This window comes from Alligator sinensis, unplaced genomic scaffold, assembly GCF_000455745.1.
Source record: "Alligator sinensis unplaced genomic scaffold, ASM45574v1 scaffold1787_1, whole genome shotgun sequence".
Taxonomy (NCBI): domain Eukaryota; kingdom Metazoa; phylum Chordata; order Crocodylia; family Alligatoridae; genus Alligator; species Alligator sinensis.
The window spans coordinates 84,139-94,201 of NW_005843302.1; the positions used below are offsets into that span (position 1 = coordinate 84,139).

At 50.7% G+C, this 10,063-nt stretch overlaps 1 protein-coding gene across 1 annotated transcript in view; it reads left to right on the forward strand.

Annotated features, from left to right (window-relative positions):
- LOC102372525 (NACHT, LRR and PYD domains-containing protein 12-like) overlaps positions 1-7,891 on the forward strand; it is a 35,436-nt gene extending 27,545 nt beyond the window's left edge. Inside the window, exons 8-9 of the mRNA XM_025194776.1 lie at positions 1,983-2,150; positions 7,224-7,891. Of these exons, the coding sequence (XP_025050561.1) occupies positions 1,983-2,150; positions 7,224-7,335 (280 nt within the window). The 3' untranslated portion in view covers positions 7,336-7,891. The remainder of the gene's footprint in view (positions 1-1,982; positions 2,151-7,223) is intronic.
- The last annotated feature ends 2,172 nt before the right edge of the window (positions 7,892-10,063 follow it).

Consider the following 10,063-nt stretch of genomic DNA (forward strand, 5'->3'; position numbering starts at 1 on the left):
CTGCCCAGGGCAGAGGGTCGGACTTGATCTGCTGAAGTCCCTTCTGACCCTGAAAATCTATGAAGTCTATAAGGAATACCATTGCTCCAGAGAGACACCGCAACATCTACGGATAGGGCAAGAACTCTTGGGGATGGAGGAGGTTCCAAGGGACCCTGAGAGGGTCCCCAGCCTGGCTGAGGTCAACAGGGAGGGTCAATATGAACAGGCCCCAGAAAAAACCTTGTGGGACAGGAGACTAGTGCAGCCAGAACCAGAGGCTGGGGCAGGTCCCAAGACAGCCCTAAAAGGGCGGTGGCTTGGACCCAGGGCCGAGAGGGCAGAGGGCTCTGCCCAGAGCCAGGGGCTGCCAAGCATTAGGGACTTTCAGAGGCGTGCATCCCTGGGGGACCTCGGGGCTGCTCACACCTGCCCTCAGTAAGAACTAGGACTGGCTGTCTGGAAACTGCTGGGCCAGCCTGGCCAGGGCAGCAGGCCACCAGATGAAAGAGAGTAGATTCGGAGTGCATGGAGGCTGGAGGCAGGAGGAGAACAGTGCCAAGCCAAGGGTGTACTGGGAAATGCTGAGAGTTAAGACTCTGTGCCGGGAGCAGGGGAGAGACTGGGGCTGCGCTGCCTCAAGCCCCTCCCTCACCGCCCACTCCGACACACAGATGCACGTGCCAGTGTGGAGCTGATGCCAGAGCCTGGAGCCCGGCACAGCTGTTCGGAGCCTCCTGGCTGCAGCCGGCCCTGGCTCGGGGTAGCTGCTGCCAGCCGGGAGCCTGGGCTGCTCCCAGCAGGCAGCTGGGATGCTGCAAGCCCTGCTGGGAGCAGCCTGGGCTCCAGCAGCTACCCAGAGCTGGGGTAGCTGCTGACAGCCACAGAGCCCGGGCTGGGGGGCAGGGACTTGGGGTGGAGGGCATGGGGCAGTAGGGCTGGGGGGCACAGGGCGGCAGGGCTGGGGGGTTAGGGGCTTTGGGTGGGGGGCAACAGGCACAAGCAGGCCATCCTGCAATGTACCCCATGCCCTCATTTTGTTTTTCTGCCATGCCGACACTCCAGCACCTTCGGAGGTAGGCATTGCAGTGTTTTTTTGGCACTCCAGCCAAAAAATGTTGCCTACCCCAGTCTAGATTATGCCCGCTTCTCCCCTTGGTCTGGCTGACAAAAGGAGACCACTATTTCTGCTTCAGATTGAGGGAAGCACCACAAGTTCTTGCAGTGGGTCAAGTACCCTCAAGGACTATTAGGCCTGTGTTTCGCAGAATGCACAGGTCCAAGATCAGTCCAGATGCTGAGTGGTGGTGGCGTTACCCCCAGGCTTGCAGGTGTGCTCCAGGAAGGGGGTCAGCCAGACATGAGGTGCCCCCAAGGGAGACAGTCAGAGCCTGGAAGGTGATCAGGCACAGTTAGGTGGGTGACTTGATGCAGGAGCACCCCTACTGGCCCATCACAGGGGAGGTCATGCAAGAGGCATGTTGAGCAGATGGTGCCTGTAGTGGGGGGGGCAGCCTCACTCTTGTACTCCAGGAAGCTCCATACGGGGGCAGGACCCTGCTTCAGGACACCTGTAGTACTGGGGGAAACATATGGACTTGTGTAGGGCATGAGGAGCATGAGTCCAAATTGTGAATCTGTGGCTGGGAAAGGCCTCATACCCATTTCCAGGAGGCTGCACATGAGGCCACGGCCGAATACAAAGGGTCAGTAGCAACATCCAGGCTCCCAGCTGGCCCATGAAAAACCAAGAACATCCTGATTTAAAACAGCAACAGGGGCTGTGGAATAGGCTCATATAGTCCATGCCCTCTCAGGGCCTTGATTTTTCCCAACTTCCTGTTTTGTCATTGGGCAAGGCCTGAAACTTGGACCAGACCTAAGGCAGGGCTTTCATGTTAATGTCCTTCAGGAGAGGCTGGTGGATGGGGCTGCCTGTGAAAGGATCTGCAATTACCTTATTTTGCCTTGATCACTGTGCTGTGTCCTTCTCTCTCCTGCAGGTTGTGGGGTTGTGATCTCACAGATGCCTCCTGTGGGGATCTTGCCTCTGCTCTCAGCACCAGCCTGACACTTCTGGACCTGGGTTATAACACTGGTCTGGGAGCGGGTGGTGTGCGGCTGCTGTGCGAGGGACTGAGACATCCCAGCTGCAAGTTACAGACACTGGGGTAAGGAGCACGCGGCTTCCTCTGGGCACTTGCTAAGTCTCTGTGGAAAACATTCAACATGAGGCAATATCTTCTTCCTAGTTTTCGGGGATAGTGGAATAGGTAGGCTTACTTCACACACCTGGGTCTGTGCTGCTTGGTCTCTGTTGGGTAGGGTGACCATATTATTTTTAATGAAATCTGGGATGGGGTTAAGGAAATCTGGAACGGGGGGCACTGTTTTTGGATGGGTACAAAACACCCTCCCTAGTGTCTAGTTTCTATAACTAAAAAGCTAAAATGTCCCCAAGTCCTAGAATTAAAAATGGAAATAAAAAGCATTTAAAAATCATGAAGCAACTGAATGAAAAAACAAGACTAGTATAGATGGAAGTCAGATGGGAAGATGTGGTAAGAAGTAGGGCTGTGCAAAATGGAAGTGTTTCGTTTCGATCAGCATTTTGATGTTTTGACAGAACAGTGTTTCATTTCAACTTTTTTTCCGAGTCAAAACGGCTTTTCTGTTTCGTTCCATTGAAACGTTTTGCCGTTTTGACCCTGTTTCGACGTTTCGCCCCATAGGATATAATGGGGAAGGTTGAAACAGGCTATAACTTTGTCATTTCTAGCCTGATTTGGATGAAACTTGTAAAAATGGCATCCCCTTCTGAGGGCATGATACATGCCAAGTTTCAAGGAGATAGGTGCAGGGAGTTGAGAGAAACTGCACCCCAAATTCTTGAGAGCCAAACTTGTGTCATGTGTATGTGTCAAGCCACAGTGAGGTCAAAACCACAGGGATGGTAGCCCCTGGTGAGGCCACAAAGCCTACCAAATTTCAAGGTGATAGGTGCAAGGGTTTGTGGGGAACTGCACCTCAAGCTGCTGACAGGCAAAACTCATGCTATAGATGATACTGTGTGTTAAGGCGCAGTGGCCTGAAAACCACAGGGGTGGTAGCCCCTCCTGAGGCCACAAACCCTGCCAAGTTTCAAGGAGATAAGTGCAGGGGTTCTGGGGCCCTGCACCCCTAGCTGCTGATAGGCAAACCTTGTGACATGGGTGCTTGTGCAACTGTGTCTGTCTTGGGGCACTGGAGCAGGGTGAGGGGGAGACTACTTCAGGCCTGGCTGCTAAGTTACTGTGTTACCCGTTACCAATCAAAAATGATTCACTCAGGGACCAGCTCAGTACATAGTACCTAGCTACTACATAATGAGCATGGATTAACACCTACAAAACCACAGACAGACTAAGGAGAGGAAATAATCAATACAGACAATCAACTGCCCCAACACAGACACAGTCAGTTGCACAAGCACCCATGTCACAAGTTTTGTCTGTCAGCAGCCACAGGTGCAGGACCCCAGAACCCCTGCACTAATCTCCTTGACAGCTAGCAGGCTTCATGGCCGCACCAGGGGCTACCATCCCTGCAGCTTTCACCCTGCTGCACCTTAGCACGCACAGTGTCACCCATGTCACGAGTTTTGCTTGTCTGCAGCTTGAGGTGCAGTTTCCCCCAAACCCCTGCACTTATCTCCTTGAAACTTGGCAGGCTTTTTGGCCTCAGTATGGGCTAGCATGCTTGCAGTTTTGACCTAACTGTGGCTTAACACATACACATGACACAAGTTTGGCTCTCAAGACTTTGGGGTGCAGTTTCTCTGAACCCCCTGCACCTATCTTCTTGAAACTTGGCACGCTTTATGCCCTCATAAGCGGCTACCATTTCTGTAAGTTTTATCCAAATCTGTCCAGAAATGACAAAGTCATAGGCTGTTTTGACCTTCCCCATTATAGCCTATGGACAAAACGTCAAAACAGCAAAACATTTCGACTTGCCTCGCTTCGTTTCAAGGCTGTTTTGGCCATATCTATTTCATTTCAATTTTGCTGTTTCAACCTCGAAACAGTGTCGAAATAAAACTGGGGGCGAAATTTCACATAGCCCTAGTAAGAAATTCTGTGGATCTGACAACAAATACATTATGAAATGTTTAGGGCTTCACGGTGTCACAGGAATATCGGGATGCACGGGCTTCAGGTGGTCACATCTTATCCAACCCCCAATTTAAGGCAGGATCATCCCTGTCCTAATCTTCCCATCCAAATATTTATCCAAACTACTCTTAAAACCATCCAAGGGCGGAGATTCTCCACACTGCCTATCTAGCAAGTCCCAATGCCTAAGCAATGTCATGGTTAGAAACTCTCATATCCAAGGCTGATCTCCTCTGAAGTAATGTAAGACTGTTCCTTCTTTCCCCATCCCTTGCAGACACAGAGGATCCTCTGCACCTACAATCATGTATGTCAGGGCTGTCCAAGTTATATGTTGGAACTGGACCCTTTGACTTCCCACAGGCTGTATCCAAACTGTAGCTTCTCAGTGGCTGGATGAGCCCATCTGGCAGAGGAGCAGCAGGTTATCAGCACAGCTGCCAGAGCCGCTGTGGTAGAGCAGCTCCAGAACTGAGGGGCTGATTATTGCCACTGATTTGCCTCCCCACCCCATCCTTTCCCCTGCTGCTGATCTTGAATAACCACTGAAGCAGCCACTGAAGACCCAAAATTTGGCACTTCGCAAACAATGCAGGAGTGAGTGGTGGGGGCAATCACCCCTTGGGTTCCAGAGCCATGCAACACCATGGGTCATATTTGAATCCTTCCTGTACTGCTTATGGCCCATTGATCTGCCACCTGGGAACCCCTAATGTAGGTGAAGATTGTTACCAAATCTTCCCTCAGTCTCCTCTTTCCCAGACTCTAAAGCTCCCTTTCTCCCTGACTTTCTTTGTAATTTTTTCTCAGCAACAGTTTTGCACAGGTGTTAGCCCCGTGGTGTTGTAAATGGGACTCGAGGACACACCAGAGCAGATTTTAGAGTGACTGAGGTTTTGCAACTGTAAATGTTCAAGGGAAAGATTTGGGAATGAGTGGTTCCTCAGAAGATCATGCCTGCTGGGTTGATGTGGCTGTCCCAGGGCTGTTGTGATATGGGCCCTCTGGGAGCTGAGGGATTCAATCTGTGACCAGTGTTTCTAACAGCACAATCGTGGGTGTTTTGCATGTGAGGATCCATCATATTTACCTGAATCCTAGATGACTTCAACTTTAAGACAACCCCTCAACAATTAGATTATATATATGGGAATTTAATTGATTAGTTATGGTTTTTCATGTGTAGAAACTAATTATTGGTGGGTCATATTAAATCCTCCCCCCACCCCCAAATGGCTACAGTGGGAAAAGAAGCAGCATGGGGGCATGCAGAGGGGGCCAGGTTTACCCCTTCCTCCCCCACTTGTGCATCCTCCCTACCACCCCACAGTGCCAGCACTGCCTACCCCTGCCTCCTGTCACCCCCTGTATCTGTGCCCCCTGGAACCTGCCTTCTGTGGTACTTATCTACCTGTTTCTTGTACCCCCTGCCACCTGCCCTCTTCAGCCTCTGATCCCACCTGTGTCCTCCAGTCTCTGCCCATTTCTGCAGCCTCTGCACCACTTTGCCCCTTTCTCTTGCTGGATACTTACACATTGCTGGGAAGGGGCTGAAGTTTCCATGTGCTTTTTGGCCTGGGAAGGAATAGATTGAGAAACACCTGAGAGTAATGTAGTTGGTGGGAGTTGGGGTGGCACAGGCACAGGTGGTGCAGGGAGTGGGGGTAGGCAGCTACTGTGGATATAACTGTGGCTTTGACCTGGACTTGAAGCCACTGTTGGAGCTACAGCATCCACCTCCTGCACCCCACTCTGTCCCATCCACCTTCTACTTGGATCCCAGACGGGGCTTTTTTCCCCATGATGAATAGAAAAGCCAGCCTCATCTTGGATTGGAATAAAGATGGTAATTCCATTAATCTGAAATGTCCTGGGTGCAAGGGCACCTCCCTCAGTGGGTGTTACACTGCTGAGCCCCATACTCTGACTCAGAGACCTGGTTCCTGCTTGCTTGCTTTGGGTGGGGGGCAGCATCTCATTCTCCCAACCTGGCTGTACAACAAGCACAAGGATCAGATCAATGCTGCTGCCGTGCTTGTAGCTGGGATGGATCCTGACCTCCCCATCTGCAATCCAGAGGCAGTTTCTGCCCAAGGCTGCAGGAGCACAACAGCTGCTAGAAACAGCCTGTAGGGAAACATGCTACTGCAGCCTGTGAGGAGGTGCTGTAGGACACAGCAGTGCTGGATTTAGGCTTAAACTGCAGTTTAGGGCCTCACAACATAAGGGGACTCTAAATAATAAGAAAAAAAAAAACCTGACTCAATATCAAGTTTTATAATAATCAGTTAGTAAATAAAGGAGATATGGGAAAATGACTCTCTAAATATAGCATGTTCATTCTAAAATGACAAAAATATACATCTATATGGCAAACAGGCATGCTGCAAGACATGTGTTTTAATTAGATTATAATTTTTGCTTTGTGTCTTCACCTTTGCATAGATGCATATATAAAGCTTTCATATTTATATTTTCAGCTCCTTTCTGTGAGAATAAGTATTATTTTTATTGTATGGGCCTTTTTAAACTGGACATAGTTTAGGGCCTCAGCATGTCATAAGCTGGCACTGGGACACAGCAGTGAGAGTTTAAATGATATTGCTTCCACGCAGAGATGATTAGTGAGACTGTATGGGGAAGGGCTCAGCACCAGGTAAGGGCTGCATGGTCCCACCTGCACGTGCTGTGCTCTGAACAGAGCTCACCGTGGCAGTTGGGTGGGCAGAAGGAAAAGGCTCCAGACCAAAACCCAGTCTTTGTCCTCCCCTTTCTTTTCAGTGCAAAGCAGCTGGTGGTGGTGGGAGCAGCAGGAATGGGTGGGAATGACAGAGACACTGTGGGCTTCAGCAGGGGGGGGCTCTTATTAGCAAGGGCCGCACTTTTGTTCTCTGTGTGCAGGGCCTGTCCAGGGGGGCCTGCTCTGTGCTGGGGCTCTGAGGCGCTGCTGCAGGACAAGGTCTGTCCCAGCAAAGACCCCCGTGGTGTGTGGTGTCCTGGGGTCCATGACTTCTATATGGCATTACCCGCAAAGAAGTAATGCTTTTTTTCTTTCTTTCTTCCTTTTTTTTGCTCATTTACCCCCCAAAGGTTGAGCCTGCACAAACTAGATGCAGAAATCAAGCAAGAGCTGGAGGCTGTAAAAGGAATAAAGCCTGGTCTGGTCATAGAGGAGCTGAAATGGCTTGTTTTTAATTGGTGAGAAATCTCCTTGCACTGGCTGCCCTGCCACTACCTGGAGGAGAAGGGAGAGGAGCAGGAAGCACCTGCCACTTTCCATCTGCTCAGCCATCACCGCCAGGGACTCCAGCAGCAGCAGCGCACAAGTCGGGTGAAGATGGTCAGAGCCAATCTCCTATATGTGAGGAGAGACTGATGAGTAGGAGCTGGGTTTGCTCCATGTTTGATCTGACGTTGTGGGGGGACTTGGCTTCAGAGGTGGGAGTGGAGTTTAAAGCAGCAAGGCTGAGGGGCTCAGGCCCTGGGGATGGGGAGCTGTGGGCTCCTGAGGGGCCTGGGTACCAGTTCCTTTCTGCTTCTCTGGGTGGAGAAGAGGCCCCCAAAACTGCTCTTTGGAGCCCGTGGGGAGTTTCCAGTCTGCAGTGTACTGTCCCTGGTACTTGCATATCCCCAGGGTGTTTGCAGTGTCACGTGCTTCCACATCCACAGAGCTGGTGGTTTCTGTCTCCATCCCCAGCATTTCACTTTACCTGGTGTATGCTTGTGTTGGTTTTGTTAGAATCCAATAAAGATCCTGGATCCAGAAACTGTCTTGTCCTTCGGGGGCTCTCATTCTTGCTACAGTCAGCGCTCCTTCATAACATTTCCCCATTCCTAAGACAAAGGGGAGTCTACAGCGATGTTTCCAAGGACGTTTTCTGCGGTCCCAGTTTCTGATCTATTGTGGTCATCCCTGTGCAGACAGTGGCAGTTCATACAGCTAAACGATTATTTATTCTTTCTAGGGCTCTCAAACGATTATTTATTCTTTCTAGGGTCTCAAATGGTTACAAAATTTGATCACAATTAGGCGCGCAATTAAAAATTTAGTCACGATTAATCATGATTTTAATCACACAGCTAAAAACTCAAAATTATGCACAGAAAAACTCAAAGTTATGCAAAATTATGCAGGTACTTTGTATGGTAGCGGGGTGAGCGTGGGGTGTGTGAAAGTGTCGGGGGGGGTTCCCACATACCCTGGAAGGATGTGGGGTACTGTGGGTCAGGAGTGAGGGGCAGCAGCAGGGCTGCAGGGGGTGCGGCTTGAGAGTAAGGGGCAGACAGACCTACACACAGACACTGCCCAGCAGGTAAGTGTGGAGGGAGGGAAAGGGAGTGGAGGATGAAAAGGGGCCAGAGCAGGTCGTAGAATGGAGCTGTTGGTGACTCATCCAGAGAGGCAGGTTGCAATTCCCCACCAAGGGCGCTTGTACACATGACAGGGTTTAATCCTCATGAAATTAAATAGGTTTATTAAATTTTAAAATGGTTTGTTTCAAATTGATGCATCAATGTTTGCAAGTGATGGCCTTTAAATTGAATTAAGCCCAGTGCACAATTCCCAGTAAATTCCAGCAGCGGTGCCATGTAATGAGCCACCCCACTGCTCTCTCTGGTACTCAATTACAGCAAGGGGTGCAGGCAAACCAGTAATCCCCTCATTCCCGAAACAGCCCCCATCCTGCAAGCTGTAGTTGCCCCGTGCTAAACTGTAGTGTCTTGCATTCCCCCCCCACCCCCCAGCCCTGGCATAGGTGCTCCCCTGTGCCTTGCTACCTGTGGCTACCCAAAGGGTACACTTACTGACAGCGGTGCAGTCACCCCATAATCTGCCCCTGGGTCCATCAAAGAATTAATAACTTCTTGGGCACCTCAAGAGTGCACCCTGGAGTGCTTTCATTTGCCCTTCAGAGCAAATGGCCCCCTCCTGATCACAGGACTCCCCAGGTCCAACAGGCTAGCTCAAAAAGACTTCCCAGGTCCAAAGTGAGAGGCATTGTACTAAATTAATTCATTTTTCAGTGTGCAGGGATCTCCCCACTCCCCAGCCAACTGTGCAGTTATGTATCAGACTATCCTCCCCACAAGCTGGTCCCTCTGCCAGCTGCTGGTAATTTGCTGCTGACTAACCACCATAATCTGCCTTCAGCAGGCTCCTTTGGCCAGCTGCCTCACCCCCTGGGCAGCACGGGGAGTGGGCAAAGCCAGGTTTTGATCAAGGCAAATTGCAGGTGGGGGATGGCACAGTTCATATCAATTAGCTCCTGAAATGTAAAGGCTGTGTGGGCAATTGCATCTGCTGAGCAGGGAACGCTTGCCCTCAGGAACACCTAGATTGGGGTGTGGGGGGAGGGATCTAGGGCCTGAGAGCGCTTCCCCAGGGGCTGGGGTGAGATTTTTAAAGCTCCCAGATGGCTTGGAGGGTTAATTCCTGGGACCCGGCTCTGCAGTCCTGGAGGCCCTTGCATACAGGTCCTTGGTGCTGCCAGCCTGCCCAGCACCTGTCCCAGAGCTAGCCCCAGATGGGGGCATATTCCCTTAAGAACCTTCCCAGAATTTCCCCCTACCCAGAAGGGCCATCCCAGCCCACACAGCTCCAACCCTCTCAGGGTACTCTGTCTCACATGTGAAGCAAGGCTGCTGGTTCTCAGTCCTAGCAGGCAGGTGGCCCCAGCAAGAAAAGATATTGCCTCTTGCATGATTCCTGAAATGCCACAGCTATAACATCGATCTAACATTACCATAACTTGCTTAATTATATTCTGCCTATTATTGACATACTCTTGTGTATGTGAAGTGGGTATGTGTATGGTGAGGGGTGTGTGTGTTGGCTACAAATGTCCAACTCAGGATCCTTAAAATTCTAGTTTATTAGGCGGACTAAAACACTGTAATGAGTTAAATCATAAACCTTGGGCTGGTGTCCC